The sequence below is a fragment of the Canis lupus genome, chromosome 1 (genome assembly GCF_048164855.1).
Source record: "Canis lupus baileyi chromosome 1, mCanLup2.hap1, whole genome shotgun sequence".
Taxonomy (NCBI): Eukaryota; Metazoa; Chordata; class Mammalia; order Carnivora; family Canidae; genus Canis; species Canis lupus.
This window is the reverse complement of record NC_132838.1, coordinates 113,536,264-113,554,066: the sequence shown is the minus strand read 5'-3', so window position 1 is coordinate 113,554,066 and position 17,803 is coordinate 113,536,264. Positions and strand designations below refer to the sequence as shown.

The window sequence follows — 17,803 nt, the reverse complement described above, 5'->3', positions numbered from 1 at the left end:
ACTCAACCACTGAGCCACCCAGGCATCCCTCTAGGCTTTTCTAGGGGACACAACAAGGAGTAATTCAGCCAAAAATATTTGCTCTTTTGGCAAATGTGCTGGCTTCCAATGGGGGGGGGGGGATAAGTAAGTATATTTAAAACAATGACATGTGTTAAAGAGAAAAATAAACCAGGGAAGGGGGGCAAGGAGTAGAGATCTTGCGTTTAAACAGATTTTGAGTGGTCAGGGAAGACCTCACTGAAGAGGTATTTGAGAGGGTAACATTTGAACAAAGATCTAAAAGAGGCAAGGGGAGGAGCTATTGGAATATCTGAGGGAAAAATATTCCAGGCAGAAAGAACAACCAGTGCAAAGGCCCTGTGGTGGAAAATATGTCAGAGAAATAGCAAAGAGACTGATGGACATACTTAGTGAGGGGGAAAGACAGGAGGTCTGGGATGTAACTAGGGGCAGATCACTTAGGGGATAGTGAGGCACAGTGAAGACTATCGTTTTTACCCTGTGGGATGGGGACCATGGACGGTTCTGAGCAGAGGATATGATCTGATTTAGAGAAAATACTCTTTTAACCTCTGACTCTTTCTCTAACACAAATGTAAATGCTGTTATAAATAAATAAAAACTCCCATAGTGGTCCTGTGAGGAAATTATCCCTGCTATCCCCTTTTTACAGATGAGAAAACAGGCTCAGAGAAGAAGCGAGTGCTGGAGTCAAGATTTAAAGCTAGGCATCCTCACTTCAGGGTTAAGGTTCTGGCTTGCCCCTCATCTAACCTCACTTTGTCTCTATTTTTTTTAAGATTCTATTTATTTATTTGAGAGAGAGAGAGAACAAGCAGGGAAGCAGCAGATGGAGAGGGAGAAGCAGGCTCCCTGCTGATGATAGTATCCTCTCCCCTCCCCATAGATATGGGGCTTGATCCAGGGACACTAGGACCATGACCTGGGCCAAAGGCAGATGCTCAACTGACTGAGCTACCCAGGTGCCCCTCATTTTGCCTTTTTTTTTTTAATTTTATTTATTTATTCATGAGAGACAGAGAAAGAGAGACAGATCGAGGCAGAGACACAGGCAGAGGGAGAAGCAGGCTCCACCCAGGGAGCCCGACGTGGGACTCGATCCCGGGTCTCCAGGATCACACCGTGGGCCGAAGGCGGCGCTAAACCGCTGAGCCACTTAGGGATGCCCTCATTTTGCCTTTGGACAAAGGCACCATTTTCATCCAGCACACATTTTCTGAAACAATAAGTAATATTATGTATCCTCGTTTTACAGGTGAGAAAATTGAGCCCTGGGACTGGGGCAGGTGGGAGGGAAAGAAAGCCACACACTGCAGGTAAAAGTGGCAGAGGCAGGTCTTGAACCCAGGTCAGTAGGATTTCCAAGTCTTTGCAAGCCAGTCCATGCTCCATCTGAAGAATGGGCGCGCTGCTGGACTCGTCACCGAGGGCTACGGGGAGGCTAAGTTGGTCACTCGAGGGTGCAGGTAGGTCGGATTAGTTGCGGGGTCTAGGAAGGGGCCACACCGCCCCGCAGCCGGGAGCCCGGTGGCCCATATCCAAGCTGGACCAGCTCCGAGCGCTCGGAGCCCCGCCCCTCTCATTGGAGCGGGCGGGACCAGGCGAGGCCCGCCCCCTTGCGTCACGTCCGGTGGGGCGGGGCTTCGGGGCTTTCCCGGCGGGGCGGGGGAGAGTATCGGTTAACCCCTGCGTGGCCGATCGGGCAGGACTCCGCCGGCCGGAACCCGCGAGTCGGGGCTCCCCAGCCACACCCCTCGCGGGATTTAAAGGGGCCGGAGGGGCCGGGTCGGTGGAAGCCCGAAGCTAGGGAGCGGGCATGCGGCGCTGCCCGTGCCGGGGGAGCCTGAGCGAGGCAGAGGCCGGGGCGCTGCCGGGAGCGGCCCGCATGGGGCTGGAGGCGCCGCGAGGGGGGCGGCGGCGGCAGCCCGGGCAGCAGCGCCCTGGGCCCGGCGCAGGGGGCCCGGCCGGGCGGCCGGACGGGGGCGGGCCCTGGGCCGGGACCGAGGGGTGCAGCCTCCACACGGAGCCCGAGAGGGTCGGCCTCGGGCCTGAGCCGGGGACAGACGGACAGGGTGAGCCTGAAGCAGCTGGCCTCGGAGGGGACACAGAACGGCCCGGCCGAAAGACGGAGCCAGACAAATCCAGCCTCCGGACGTGTCCAGAAAGGAGCAGCCACTGGTCAGAGCAGGAGACAGCCGGTCCCTGGACGGAAACGGGGACAGATGGCTTTTGGACGGATCCACACAGGTCTGACCTCCAGTCTCAGTCAGAGAGGGCCAGCCTCTGGACGCAGCGCGGTGTTTCGGGGCCGTGGACAGAGACAGAAATTCATGGGTCACAGACCCAACCAGAGAGGGCCAAGACCTGGGCGCATAACCTCTGGACCCATAATAACAGGTCCAACCTCCGGACTCAGCCAGAGGGGGGCCGTACCTCAACAGAGCCAAATGCTGGTGGCTCTTGGAAAGAACTGTACACTGATGGCTCCCAGATACAACGGGATACTGGAACAGCCCGCACACAGGTTGGCACTGATGGTTTCCCAACACAGCAAGATACTGTTGGCTCCTGGACACGGCCTGGCACTGATGGTCCCCAGACAGAACCTGGGACAGACTGTTTTTTGGGCGAATCCAAGCAGGATGGCCCATTAGAGGAACCAGAACCTGGGGAGTTGGGGACGCACCTGTACTCTCACCTGGAGTGTAGCCTCCTGACCCCTGTACCCCGCCTTATCATCACTCCTGAAACACCAGAGCCCGAGGCTCAGCCAGTGGGACCCCCCTCCCGTGCTGAGGGGGGCAATGGCGGCTTCTCCTCTGCCTCCTCTTTCGACGAGTCTGAGGATGATGTGGTGGCCGGGGGCGGAGGTGCCAGCGACCCCGAAGACAGGTCTGGGGTGAGTGGGGACCATCCTGCCCTTAAGCCACATCCCCCCCAGACCCCTTACCCCCCCCCCTCCCCCGCTTTGGCTTTGAGAAGTTTTCTAGCAGCCACCAACAATTTCATCTCCCGGGTACCGCTTCCACCTGTCGACCTCCTCCCTCTGACAGCCGGATTACCAGCCCACTCCAGGCACCCTCCTAATCCTTTCCTTTTCTCCTCCTCCACGCCTCTGGTCCTAGGGCCTAAAATGGGCAGCCACTGGCTGACTTAATGGTGCCCAGGAACTCCTGAAATTGTGTGATCGTGTGAGTCTGTGTGCATACACACATAGATTTTTGCAGCAAGTGTGCATGACTTCTGTTGGATCTTCTAGAAAGTATGTAACCTCAAAATCTGAAGAGCTCTAGTGTAGGAAGACAGAAAGGGTACACCTTTTACCCCAAATTTTTTAGTCTAGGGCCTGTGGCTGTCTTAAGGGGTCATGAACCTTTGCTACCCTTGAGCCATTCACTTTTGTAGGGAGTAAGCCCGCCCCCCCCCCCCCCCCCCGCTTTTATCAGATTCTTAAAGGGCTGTGTGAGCCCAAAATGCTAAGGACCCCCAGCTTAACCAAGGACCTTCCTGGTCTCCCCCACACCCCCCAGCTCCCCAGAGGGCCCTCTGCAGATTCTTGTTTACATCCTCCACCTTCACTCCCAGCTTGGGTGCGGTTCTTCCCTGGTGAATCAGGAGGGCTGGCAGGGCAGGTTCAGGGAGGGTCAGCACAGAGGCAGGTGTGAGAACCTCAAGTGGGTTGGCCTACTGGGTTCTCCCATTCTCCTGGGGCCTCTGGCTGGCATCTGCCCTGAGCCCCCCTCACCCCATAGGCCTCCCTTAGGAACATGCTCACACATGTATGTGGCCGTGGGTAGAGACAGACCTGCCTCAACCTGCCTGTGCCGGAGGAAAGGAGCTAACTCTCTGGTCTTTCTGCCTTAACTATTCCCTCCACCTACTCTCTCACGTTCTTGGCATTTCAAAACAGCTGATCTGGAAGTGAATGGGGAAAAAAATAGCAGCTAGCTCTCACTTATGCCCAGCTCTATATACTAAGCTCCTCACTCGAATTAACTCACTTAATCCTCATGGCAGCCCTATGAGGTGGATACTATTATTATTCCCATTTCATAGATGGGGAAACTGAGGTCCAGATAGGTCATGACGCCTGTCCAAGGTCACACATGTTGGAAGACACAGACCTGGGATTCAAACCCTTGGAACACCAGGCACTTTTCTAAGTGTCGTGTATGTGTTAATCCTGAGTCCTCATACCAGCACTATGAGATCGGGATTATGATCGTGTGTATTTCTTTCCTTCTTTCTTTCTTTTTTGTTTTGATCGTGTGTATTTCATAGATGAGGAAGCTGGTTCAGAGAGGTTCGGTCACTTGCTCAGGGTCGGCCAAGGCTGGTCGGAGCCAAGATTCTAACTCAGTTTTGGCTTGGCTGAGTTTAAAACCCTGTTATTTCAGCCTCTGGGGTGTATGGATGGATCCGTCCCTAACTTGCTTTCCTCCCAGACCTCCCTGTCTCCAGTTTTTCCTCATCCTTCCAGAATCTGCCTCCAAGACCCACTTCTGATCAACTTGTGAACTTTCCCTGCTTTCCGTGCCTTCTGTGGTTCCCCAGGGCCTTCCAGATAGTGATCAGAAGTTCAGTCCTGTGTTCAGAGCTTCCTGTCTCCAGGCGGCTTCCCAGCCTCCCCTCCTGTCCCTTTCCACTGCCACAAAGCCGAAGGCCACACTGTTCCTTGAACACCCTGCCACCGTCCTGCCTCCCCTCTTTGCTCAAGCTGTTCCCACTGCCCAGAAAACAAACTCTTGCTTCCTTCCTGCTTAATTTTGAAATCCCATCCAACCTGAAAGTCCCACTACTTTCTTCCTTTCCTCCCTGCTTCCCTTCCTTCTCACATCCCTCCTGTCCTCCTAATCAGACAACCAACAGTCCTTGAGCCTCTGTTATGTGTCTGGCCCTGTGTTGGCTTTGCGGGGGACACAGTGGGGACAGAGACATTACCCTCCTGGGGCGCCCAGGCCAGTGGAGAAGACAGACCCATCACCATACAGAGTGGTCAGGGCTGGGAAGGGAGAAGCTGAGTGTTGTGGCAGACCATGGGGTGAGTGTGTGTGGGGGGTGTGATTGGCTGCACCTGGAGTATCAGAGAGGGCTTCCAGGAGGAGGGGGCCACAGTGGTGATGAGACCACTGTGAAACCATCAGAGAAAGCCTGGATTAACCATCAGGTCCAAGAAAGAGACAAGATACTGAGTCTGCTTACGATTAAAAAAAAAAAAAAAAAAAAAAAAAGACCATTATAACTAACCTCTTTCAATCCAAACAAGGTTTTGGAGTGGCTATTGTGTGCTAGGCCATGGGATGGAGACACAGGCATAACCATGATAACCCCAATCCCTGCCTTCAGAGTTCATAGTCCAGCCAGGGGTATAGTGTGTAAGCCCAGGGCAGTGGGTTCTAAGTTAGAACCCTAGCACTGTACTGTGTGACTTAGGCAAGTGACTTCATCTCTCTGAGCCTCTGTTTCCTCTGTAACACATAGTCAACAATCCTCCTGGAGTTGTGTTTTTAGGATTAAGTAGGTTATGGCTCACCGAGTCTTTGTCATTGTGCCTGGAATGTTCCAGGTGCTTAGTAAACAGGAACTTTTATTAATCACCTCCTCTCCACGGCTGGCAGTTGGAGGTAGAAGGAATAGCCCTTCCTGAATCCTACATTTCCAACACCCTGCCTCTGCTTGACCTTCCCACCATCAGTTCGATGTCTGCTAGGTAGCTGGGCTCTGAGCAGATGGGAGAGAACATGGCCGATGCCAGGGTAGTGGGGTCTCCTTCTCCTAACACTTGCCTAAGGGGCTGTCATGTGTTTGGAGCCAAGAATATATTCTTGTATGTGCATGTGTGCTCATGCATGTGAATCAGACACTGACCCTTTTCAAGAACCTCTTGACTGAGTCAACATGATACAACCGAATCTTTGTTTTCAGTTTGCTTTACTGGTTTTCTGTTGCTTGTTTGCTCTCTTTCTTTGCTTCTATTTATCTTTTTCTGTTATTTTGTATCCCTGTCTCCCTTTCTGGGTTTCTATATTTTCTTTCTTTGTCTTTTGGTAACCCTGTCTCTGTATTAGTCAGGCTCGGTCAGGGTTTGCTATAGCAACAAAGAACCCCCAAATTTATTGACTTAGCACAGGATTATTTCATATTGCACATGGACCATGGGCCACTGGTGGGTGAGGAGGCTCTACTCCATGCTGTCTTTACTCAAGGCCCAGACTGAGGAAGCTTCTATTTCTCTTTCCACGGTCCCTACCCCCTTCTATAGCAGGGCAAAGGACACAGAGAATCATGTACTGGCTTTAACGCTTCTGCTCACATTTCACTGGCCACAGCAAGTCAGTAGCCTAAGTTCAAGATGGCAGGGACATCCTGGCAGGTGGGGACTGGGGCTTTTTGGTGAGCAGCTCCCATGACTATCCCCATTTCCATCTCTGCCCATCTCTGTCATCACCTTGTCATCTGCTTCTGTTTTTGTCTTTCTCTGTGGTTCAGCCTCCCCTCATCAACTCCTGCTTCTGTTATCACCTCTAGAAGGTTTGACTTGGTTTTGGGACAGAAGTGAGGTTTCTAAGTGTTTGGTGTGTGTCTGTGGAGGGGAAGACTTGGGGGCTGCTTGTTACTACAGCAAGACCTGACCTATTTGTACTCATTTGAGAAGGACAGAGAAAAACAGACAGACTCTTCCCCATCTTCGCTGAGGCTTTTGGGTGATCTCTAGATGATTGAAGTAGTGGGCCTTGCTCACCCCAGTGAGCTTGGGAACAGTGATCTCCTGGCCCTGGAAAGCCCCCTGGTCCACCTGGTTTCCCTTAGTGCAGCATCTCCACCCCCTTCCTTCCCCAGCCCTGGCATTGATCCCACCCTGCTTTGCCTCACACAGAATAAACCGTGGAAGAAGCTGAAGACAGTTTTGAAATATTCGCCCTTCGTGGTTTCCTTCCGAAAACACTACCCTTGGGTCCAGCTGTCGGGACATGCTGGTGAGAGCTGGGGTGCAGGGGATGGTGGTGGGGGCAGGTGGCAGACTGTCTGGGCAGAGACACCCAGGCCAGGGAAAGAAGTTCTAGAGTCATTCTCTGGAGTTCAGCTTGCCCCGTATGTCAGATGGGTGGAGAGCGTCCACCTTATGAGTCTGTTATGGGAAGTGCTTAGGGCTGGGCCGAGCCATCCTTACACCAGGGCTGAGGGCTGCTCCCTGTTGTCTCAGTGCCAGGGGGATGGGGGAGCAAATCCTCAACCCTGGGGAAAAATGGTCCTGGGCTCAATTCCTCATGCTGCACTTTATATATGGATGATCCCAGGCAATTTACTTTCTCTCACTGGGCCTTAGTTTTCTCACCATACCTCCCTTGCAGGCTTAACTGAAGGGTTAAAATAAAAATGTATATGAATGGGTTGCCTGGCTGGCTCGGTTGATAGAGCATGTGAGTTTTTGTTTTTTTTTTTTTTTTAAGATTTTATTTATTTATTCATGAGAAACACAGAGAGAGAGAGGCAGAGACATAGGCAGAGGGAGAAGCAGGCCCCCTGAGGGGAGGCTGATGTGGGACTTAATCCCGAGACTCCAGGATTACAACCTGAGCCAAAGGCAGACGCTCAACCATGGAGCCACCCAGGTGCCCCAAGCATGTGACGCTTAATCTCAGGGTTGGGAGTTCAAGCCCCACATCGGGTATGGAGCCTACTTAAAAATAAAATATCTTTAAAAAATAATTAAAAAACCCAAAATGTATATGAAGATTGAGACATGGGCCCCTCGTAAATATAAACAATCATTCTTTGTTCTCTCCTCATGTCCAAAGTATAGTAGGCCCTCAATAAACAGCAGCTCTAATGGCTTTCCCCAGAACCTAGCATGATGTCTCAGACACAAAGTAGCACCGTGCCCATCATCATATAGCATTTTCTGTAAAGGGTTAGATAGTAAATACTCTAGGCTTTGTGGGCCATACAGTCTTTGTCACAACTACTCAACTCTGTTGTTGCAGCACGAAAGCAGCCATAGATAATACAGAAACACACAAATGTGTCTGTGTTCCAATAAAACTTTATTTACAAAAACAGTACTGGTGGCAACTAGACAAATTGGGCCCACCAGGAAAGAAAGACAAGAAGGGAATTTACCTAACTTGTTTGTCCCTAGATCTGAGTCATTGAAAAGGCCAGCTCCCCTGCTACCGAAAACACAGGGCTGCCATCTCTATGCGTTCTAATTATTCTAACTGGGTTAAGATACCAAAACAAAACAAAACAAAACAAAACAAAAAAACCCCTCATAAGTTAGTGGTGGTTAAACAAAAACTTAGTGGAATAAAAAAAAACAACACTTTATTACCCTTATAGGTTTTGGGTCAGGATCCAGACAGGGCATGGCAGGGGTCGCTTCTTGCTGCTTCATGGTATCTGAGAACTCAGCTAGGACAGCTTGAATGCTGCAGGGCAGAAACTTTCGAGATTTATTCACTCATGGGCCTCATGATCAATTCTTGGCTAGGTCTCAGGGCCACTGGCTGGAAAGCTTTTTTTTTTTCATTTTATTTACTTATTTATTCATGAGAGAGAGAAAGAGGCAGAGATATAGGCAGAGGGAGAAGCAGGTTCCATGCAGGGAGCCCGATGTAGGACTTGACCCTGGGACACCAGGATCATGCCCTGGGCTGAAGGCAGGTGCTCAATCACTGAGCCACCCAGGCGTCCCCAAGTAGTCCGCTTTCTTACGTGGCTGCTCAGGACCACGAAGCAAACATCTCTGCCAATAAAGTGGAAATCACATCTCTTGTGGCCTAGACTCTGAAGTCACAGTATCGCTTCTGCCATCAGCCCTTCCAGATTTAAGGGGAGAAGAATTAGATTCCACTTCTTGATGGGGAGTGGTGAAATTCTAGAAGAACATATGGGGCAGGAGCTATTGCTGCAGCCCATCTTTGGAGAATATAACCTAAAAATACAATTTGCCTCAATAAGAATTTGTAATTCTGGGGCAGCCCGAGTGGCTCAGCAATTTAGTGCCATCTTCGGCCCAGGGTGTCATCCTGGGGACCTGGGATCGAGTCCCACGTCGGGTTTCCTGCAAGGAGCCTACTTCTCCCTCTGCCTGTGTCTCTGCCCCCCACCCCGTCTCTTATGAATAAATAAATAAAATCTTAAAAAAAAAAAGAATTTGTAATTCTAATCTACACAGTCTGCATGGTCCAGGAAATGCCAGAATTATCATTTAACTTAAATGGGCCCCAGTTAGCATTGTGGGACTCCAGGCAGAAACAAATGCAAATCTGCTCTAGAGCGTCATGCTCTCGACTCAAATCACGAAAAATTCCCACAGCTGATCATGAGCTCACAATCTGAAATGACAAAACAAATGAAAAAAGACAAACAAACAAAATAAAAAAACAAATGAAGACATTAGGTGCTATGAACAGGACTCTTTAAACAAGGAGCAGCAGTATGGTCATTCCCTTGGCACATCCTGGCCGAGACTGTGAGAGTTGTAGGGAGGGAGAGAAAGCCTTTCAGAAGGGTCAGGCAAGATGAGGGCAACCAGGATCTGATGAATGGGGAGAGAAGATTCTCTGGCTGATCCAGCTTCTGACCCTCTTGTTGGCTGTGCTGCTCCTAGGGAATTTCCAAGCAGGAGAGGATGGTCGGATCCTAAAGCGTTTCTGTCAGTGTGAGCAACGCAGCCTGGAACAGCTGATGAATGACCCCCTGCGGCCTTTTGTGCCCACCTACTATGGTATGGTACAGCGGGATGGCCAGGCCTTCAACCAGATGGAAGATCTCCTGGCGGATTTTGAGGGCCCTTCCATTATGGACTGCAAGATGGGCAGCAGGTAGTAGGTTCAAGGGCAGCCATGGGGCAGAGGTGGAGGGTCAGGAAAGGGCATTTTTGAAGATGGTACTACTCAGTCTTCAAAGTGGTTGTACCAACATACATTCCCACGAGCAGTGTGTGAGAGTTCCAGTTGTTTTATCTTCTCATCAATATTTGGTATTGCCTATTTTATTAATTTTAATCATTCTGGTGAGTGTCTCATTAGGATTTTAATATCTCTTTATCTGATGACCAAAGAAGTTGAGTGTTGGTTGGTTGGCCATTTGGAAATCCTCTTTTGAAAAGTGCTGCTTTGAATATTTTGCCCATTTTTCTATTGGGCTGTTTTTTTTAAAATTTATTTTTATTTTTTTTATGACTCTACATATTCTGGATACAATTTTTTAAAAAGATTTATTTATTTATTTATGATAGACATAGAGAGAGAGAGAGAGAGGGGCAGAGACAGGAGGAGGGAGAAGCAGGCTCCATGCCGGGAGCCCGACGCGGGACTCGATCCTGGGACTCCAGGATCGCGCCCTGGGCCAAAGGCAGGCGCTAAACCGCTGAGCCACCCAGGGATCCCGATACAAGTCTTTTATTGGAGATTCACACACACATTCTCCAGCTTTCCTATATCAATCTTTTTTTTTTTTTTTTTAGAGAGAGAGAGAGAGAGAAAGATAGAGGATGGAGGTGGGTATTGGCAGAGGGAGAGGAAGGGAGAATATCCCAAGCAGTCTCCATGCCCAGCACACTGAGATCATGACCTAAGCAAAGATCAAGAGGTGGATGCTCAACCAGCTGATCCATCCAGGCATTCCCCATTTCACTCCTTAATAACAGAAGCATTTTTAGTTTAGGTCCGTTTGTCATTTTTCATTATGATTGGTAGCTTTGTATTTAAGAAATCTGCCTACTCCAAGATTGTAAAGATCTCCCATGTTTTCTTTTATAAGCTTTATTGTTTAAACTTTCACAGCTAGATTTGAAATCCATCTAAAATTAATTTTTGTACATGGTGTGAGGTAGGTATTGAAGTTTCCCCCACCTCCTCCATATGGCAATCCTATTGACTCAGCACCATTTATTGAGAAGACTTCCCTTTTCCCATTTTTTTTTTTTTTAAAGACTCCATTTATTTATTCATGAGAGACACAGAGAGAGAGAGAGGCAGAGACACAGGCAGAGGGAGAAGCAGGCTCCATCCATGCCGGGAGCCCTGAGGGACTGAATCCCGGGTCTCCAGGGTCACACCCTGGGCTGCAGGCGGCGCTAAACTGCTGCACCACCGGGGCTAACCCCCTTTTCCCATTGAATTGCTTGGCCTTCTTTGTCATAATTTGGGTGAATGTACGTGTGTGTGTCTGTTTTTAGACTCTCTTCTGGTCCATCGATCTGATTGTCTATTCTTGCATCATGCTGTAGTTTTATAACTTGTCTCGATATCAGGGAGTATGTCCTCCATCTTTGTTTCTCATAGTGTTCTTTGTCACATCCTCTGTGTCCCAGGACCTACCTGGAGGAGGAGCTAGTGAAGGCACGAGAAAGGCCCCGGCCCCGGAAGGACATGTATGAGAAGATGGTGGCTGTGGACCCCGGGGCCCCCACCCCTGAGGAACATACCCAGGGTGCTGTCACCAAGCCCCGCTACATGCAGTGGAGGGAGACCGTGAGCTCAACTTCCACCCTGGGCTTCCGGATTGAGGGCATCAAGGTGGGGGCCAGGAGCCACTAGCCTGTTGCCAGAAGGCTGAGAACTAGATCAGAGGCTGGGCTTCTCGGGGAGCATGGTTGTCAGGGAAAGCTGGAAAGAACCAGGACATGGAGAAAGAGCAGAAGACTGTCAAAGATGAGTAGACAGGGGCTCAGGAGGTCCTGCTTCTCTGTCACCCCCATCAGTGACCAAGATTTGTTTATCTGTCTCTCTGAGCAGCTCCTGAGTCCATCTGCTCCCCCTCCCCATGACCCTGCCCTAGTCTGCCCATCTCTCCCACCCTGACCTCCCTGGCCTCTCCCGCCCTAGTCTCCCTGGGCTCCTGGGTCCTGGTCTCACCCCCTCTGATCCTTATCCAACACAGCAGCTGGAGGGATCCTTTTTCCCCCGTATGGAGAAAGATATATTTTTTTCTTTCCTTTCTCCTTTCTCTCCTTTGTTATAAATTACATCTAATTGCTTGAAGAGGAATTTGCACAGTTCAAAAGTCAAAATAATAAGAAAGGGTATAATGTCTCTCCCAGCCCCACTGCGGTCCTTTCCAATCTCTCCCTCTACCCCCGCCTGCTCCTGGAGAACCACTTTAGGCTTTCTCCTGGTTCTTCCCGCAAATACAAACCAATGCAATTGCATATCCTCAATTTTCTTCCTCCCATTCTTACACAAAAAGTAGCAGAACCCTGGAGAGTTTTTCATATTATTCCATAGAAAATATGCCTGCCTTTCTTTCTCTTCCTTCCTCTGTTCCTATCTTTCTCAGCTGTGTAATAGCTTTCTGTGGGTGAGAAACAGTCCCCTACAGATGGCCACCTGGGTTTCCATTTTTTGCCATTACAAATAGTGCCTCAGTGAATCACTTTGTACATAAGACACTTTGTTAAGTGTGTACAGTTGGCTGTAGACTTCTGTAGATTCTCAGAAGCAAGATGAGGTGCAATGGGAGTTTTGCGAGAGATTGTCAGACTCCTTTCATAAGGGTGGAAACATTGTGCACCCCACCATGGGGTGCCTGTTTTCCCGCAGCCCCATGAACCATCTTTCCGAATTGTACATCTGACTCATTCTTCTCTTCAAAATCCTTCCATGGCTCCCTAGTCCTTTCGGGAGAAGTTCCCTGGCCTAGGGGGCCCTCCGGGGTCTAGCCTAATCTTTTCCCCCTCTCTTCCTCCTTATCTACCTTCAGGCCACTGTGAAGCACTTTCATTTCCTTGAAAGAGCCCTGCTCTTTTCTGCCACAGAGCCTCTGCACATGCTGTTCCCTCTGCCAGGATTGTTCTTCCCACTACTGTTCCCCTGATTGACTCCCAGTCATTTTCCTGTCTCCTTTCAAATTTCACTTCCTCCAGGAAGCCTGTCTTGACTTCTATCCTTCTACATCAGGGTCCTCTCTTTACTTCTTATTCCATACCCGCCTTGTTCACCTGTCTGTCTCGTTACCTCCGTGTTATCAGTGCACACATGGCACCTGGCACACTTAACTGTGTGCCAGGCACTGTGCCATGTATCCCACACATCCAGTCTCTTCTAATCCTTGTACCAGCTTGAGGTAGTAAATATCAACGTAATCCCCATTTTCCAGATGTGGGAACTGAGGCTGAGGCCGGTGAAGTGGCTTGTTTAAGGCCGCCAGCTAGGAAGTAGCAGAGTCACTGTTCAAAGCCAGACCCACCCCTCTCCAAAGTCCACTTGGCTAGACTGGCTCGACCAGGGGGTTCAAGGTTAGACTGGGAAGGACCGGTTGCTCTGGAGTGTGCCTTAGGGCTGGGTGGAGCTGGGCTGGCAGGTGGGCTGGCTCCTCCTGAACAGCCAGGAATGCTGGGACAGGCAGGTGGTCCTGGGAGGTGCCTGAGGCTGCTTGGTGTCAGGCATAAGAAGGAAAAGGTATGACACTCTGCCTTCCCGCCTTGCCCTGCAGAAAGCCAACGGGATCTGCAACACCAATTTTAAGAAGACAAAGGAGCTAGAGCAGGTGACAAAGGTGTTGGAGGACTTTGTGGACGGGAATCGTGGAATCCTGGTGAGCAGGATACCCATGCCCTGAATTTGAGCAGCTTAAGATCACCACAGTCATTGTTCCTAAGGCAATGGCCTGCTTTAGGCTGAGGTTGGCCTCTATTGGCCTGCATTGTGTACCATCTGTGGTCAGCTGGTGTCTTGGCTGGAGCAGACTGGTCTAGGAGGGGCCTGCGCTCATATGTCTGGTGATGGGCTCACCATCTTGCCTCACAACTTGGCCACTTGTGTCTCATGATCCAGCAGGCTAGCCTGGGCTTGTTCCCAGGGTGGAAGCAGGTGGCCCAGAGAACAAATGAAAATGTAAGATGTCTTGATGGCTCAGAATGGCCACCATCATTTCTGCCCTGTTTTATCAGCCAGAGCATGTCCTTTGACCAAGCTGAGATTAAAGGGACTCGGACTCCACCTCTTGGTGGGAGGAGCTTCTAGGAATTATGGCTCTTCCTGTAATCTCCCAACCAGGCTCTTGCCTGTTGCACCCAGAGGCCACCAAGCCTCCACCCACCTCCCAGTGTCCCCGGGGTGGCTCCCCTGATCCCATGCCGTTGGGGGTATAAGATGTCAGATCTCAAGGAGGGTAAGGACCCACGAAGCCCCTGTGCTAACCAAGAAATGCTCCCTCTCACACAGAGAAAGTACGTGGCACGCCTGGAAGAACTCCGAGAAGCTCTGGAGAACTCCCCCTTCTTCAAGACCCACGAGGTGCGAGCCCCAGCTGCCATTTGAGCAGAAGGCCCTGTGTGTTTGGGGGTCGGGGGGGATGTCAGCATCCAGGTGACACTGAAGAGAAACCACTCACAAGAGTTACAGGGCAAAGCTGAACTCCCAAGTCTTGGGGTTTGCTCTTTTAGGGTAGGCAGCATAGGGGATTTCAGGGAGATGGGACAGTTAGGAACATGGGCTTGAGCCAGGTGGTCTGCAATGAAGGATGTTCAACACTGGGCACATGACTTACCTTCTAGGGCCTTGGCCTCCTTCTCGCACGGGGAAGAACAACGGTATCTTCCTCACGGGGCTGCTGAGGTGTTAGACCAGCAGACTTCAAGTGCCATTTGGAGCACAGAAGTACATGTAACTCCTTGCACCTAAAATTACTTTGTAATAATAATTATATCCAATTATGGGAACTGCCTTCCTGTTTGGTGGCTCTCCCCCCTCCCCTCCTCCGTCCCCTCTGCAGTCTGTGTCTCATTTTCTGGGCTGTCGCAGGAAGTCTGTGAAGTGGTGACCTCACTCATGTGTCTTCTCCCTCCTCTCTCCTAGCTCCTCTACCTCTCCTCTTAGGCCCCCCTCACTTCTTTTTCCTGGTATCCCTGACTTCTGATAGATTCCTGAAATGGGAGTTGGGCCTCTAGGTTCGAGTCCCAGTCTGTACCCCCCAGCTACCTGGGCCTGCGACCTGCCTCCTGGGGATGGTGAGGACAGAGTGGATTAATACGTGGAAGCACGGCCCATATAGTAAACCCTTAGGTGCCAGCTGCTACTGTCATGTTGATTGCCATCAAATGTCATCCTCATCGTCCTTGTCACTACCTTTGGGCTTTACACGCACGTCACAAAGAGGAGGCCTCGGGACCTCATCCCTTTTGAATTCATGTTTCACTCACCTGGTGACTTGGCATTTTAAAAAATAAGTTGCCAACGTCTATAACATAAGACTTGACAAAAAAAAAACAAAAACAAAAACAAAAAAAAACATAAGACTTGACACCAAAATTGGGACTTCTGGTTTCCCTGGCCTGCTGGCAATAACTGGGTTGCTCACCGTACACCAACCACCAAACAGAGTGGGGCGGCAGCTGCCCCTCCTGACAGCCACCTGCTCACCTGCCCAGTCACCTGGGTTCTCTGGGAGCAGTGGGGTTTGAAACCTGACTAGAAAAGGAGAGGAGCTTGCGCATTTGGAGTTCCATAAAGGCCACGAAAGTACTATTTCTAATTATAAACACCCCCTCCCCCCTGCCCAAGCCAGCATCTACTGAGAGCTGTGTGTCAAGCACCACAAGGCACTTCAAGAGTGTGTGGGTTGTGGATTGCTGCCAACGGCCTTAGCCGGTAGAGGCAGTCACCTTTCTCGGCCGGAGCTGAGCAGTTCTTCCACGGGGAAGGCATTATCCACTTCATAGTGCCCGCTGGGCTCCCTTGATCCATGTAAGATCCCGCAGGCATTTGAGTTTATACCCCGGCTTGAAAAAGGGTGATGGTGGGACTCCTGGGTGGCTCAGCGGTTTAGTGCCGCCTTCAGCCCAGGGCGTGATCCTGGAGACCCAGGATCGAGTCCCATGTCAGGCCCCCTGCGTGGAGCCTGCTTCTTCCTCTGTCTGTGTCTCTGCCTCTCTCTGTGTCTCTCATGAATAAATAAAAAAGTCTTAAGGAAAAAGGGTGATGGTTAACATTTGCCGTCCACTCGCTATACTGGCAGCTACCCTCAGAGCTGTATGTGGATGAATTCCCACACGTAACACGCACAGCAATCTTTGAGGCAAAGGGTACTGTTATGCCATGATTCCCACTCTGTATATGAGCAAGTAGAGGCACAGGAAGGGTAAGTCACCTGCTCAAGGCCACCTAGCCCCAGTAGTGGCAGAGCCAGGATTTGAACCCAGACAAGCCTGGCTCCAGAGTTCATGGTCAGCTGCTCTGCTCAGCCACTTGCTGGGTGGGGAGGGCCCTGAGCCAGTGCTTGCTCCTCCCCCTAACCTCCTACCTCTCTCCCTGCAGGTGGTGGGCAGCTCGCTTCTCTTTGTGCATGACCACACTGGCCTGGCCAGGGTCTGGATGATTGACTTCGGCAAGACAGTGGCCCTGCCTGACCACCAGACGCTCAGCCACCGATTGCCCTGGGCAGAGGGCAACCGCGAGGATGGGTACCTCTGGGGTCTGGACAACTTGATCCACCTCCTTCAGGGGCTGGCCCAGGGTTGACCCACTTGCCCACTGCCAGGTTTACTTATTGGATGGTGCCCATCTGGCTGGTGGTGCCCCGGGATTGGCCACGGGGTGGACCTTGGGGATGGCAAAGGTGGTGTTGTACACCACCACAAGACCAGAGCGGAAGGTCTTTTTAAGGGTCTTGGAGACCACGTAGTGCCGGGAGGTTTTAGACTGGAGAGGGGGTGTGACATGGCCGCATCTCATGGTGAATCAGAACCAGACTGGGTCCTCCCACCAGCCAGGAAAGTTTCTGAGGGGCTGCTGGAGATCATAACTAGCCGTGGGCCTCAACAGAACACAATTCAGAAGCCACAGGGTGTGGGTGTGAGATGGTGCCTCTCACTGTAGGAATGACTATAGTCACTGCCTCCTTGCCAGCCTGCTTCCAGGCTCAAGCTGGCTCCTAGAGGCCAGGGGAGGGTCAGTTTCATCATTGGTGCCCCAGAGAACCAGCCCTCACCTGCGAACAGACGTAGGAGTGCCTGCCTTGGGGAGCTAGGACCCCAGGAGCACCTGCCTGCCTGGGAGAATTAGGGCCCCATCTGTTCATCTGGGAGCCATCCCAGGGCTGAAGGACTCTGGGGAGGGTGTGACACCATGGGGGCTGGTCTGAGAGCTGCTGCTGTTGGGTGGGACCCAGTTCTCCCAGTCCTGCCCTCCCCTGGCCCCATGAGATCTTCCCCACTCCTGAAAGAACTATGCTGATCGCCTGCAGACCTAAACCACAGCCACATCCCATGTCAGCACTGTGACTAGCACAACCTCATTCCTCGGGCACCAGCCTCAGCCTTGGGACTTTCTCCTTTCCCCCCACCCCCTTGCCCTTGCTCCAAGCCAGCTGGTGGCAGGAAGGGCTTTCAGACGTGGAAAAGCGGGTTTGGGAATCAGAGGTGCAGACTAGGTAGGTGGGGCCGCTGGCTGTGACATGGGGTTTGCAGCTTGGTCCAAACCAAAGACCTTAGCACCCTCAAGCATGGGTGATGCTCCTCCATCCCCCTCCTCCTGCACCTGTCCCTTCAGCTTCCTAGCCTGAGCCTGGGAACCAGGCACCTCCCTCTTCCCTAAGCTGAAGCTCTAATGTGTCTTCCAGACCTGAGGAGGTGTGCTCCTTTTCTACTGATCATCTTTATACTTATTTATATGAAAGAGATAGTTGTTAGCTGGGGCAGCATTGGGGAACAGGAGGCAAAAATCGCTTCACATCCTTTCCTCCTGTGGTGATGCTCCAATAAATCACACATTCAAAGTCAACTTTGTGGACTTTTTTCAAAACTCGCCACTAGTGCTGGGTGGGGTCATGTGAT

At 51.1% G+C, this 17,803-nt stretch overlaps 1 protein-coding gene across 1 annotated transcript; it reads left to right on the top strand.

Annotated features, from left to right (window-relative positions):
- The first annotated feature begins 1,687 nt into the window (after positions 1 to 1,687).
- ITPKC (inositol-trisphosphate 3-kinase C) lies at positions 1,688 to 17,750 on the top strand. Its single transcript, XM_072777243.1, has 7 exons — positions 1,688 to 2,923; positions 6,902 to 7,001; positions 9,638 to 9,851; positions 11,345 to 11,549; positions 13,465 to 13,566; positions 14,196 to 14,267; positions 16,287 to 17,750. The coding sequence occupies exons 1-7, from the start codon at positions 1,841 to 1,843 to the stop codon at positions 16,488 to 16,490; spliced, it is 1,980 nt and encodes a 659-aa protein (XP_072633344.1). The 5' UTR covers positions 1,688 to 1,840; the 3' UTR covers positions 16,491 to 17,750.
- The last annotated feature ends 53 nt before the right edge of the window (positions 17,751 to 17,803 follow it).

What these genes read in the sequence shown, in the direction of transcription:
- ITPKC (XM_072777243.1), top strand. Translation starts at nt 1,841, where the DNA reads ATGCGGCGCTGCCCGTGCCGGGGGAGCCTGAGCGAGGCAGAGGCCGGG. An exon ending in CCAGCTGTCGGGACATGCTG is followed by an intron (nt 7,002 to 9,637) that starts GTGAGAGCTGGG and finishes TGCTGCTCCTAG; the next exon opens with GGAATTTCCAAGCAGGAGAG. An exon ending in GACTGCAAGATGGGCAGCAG is followed by an intron (nt 9,852 to 11,344) that starts GTAGTAGGTTCA and finishes TCTGTGTCCCAG; the next exon opens with GACCTACCTGGAGGAGGAGC.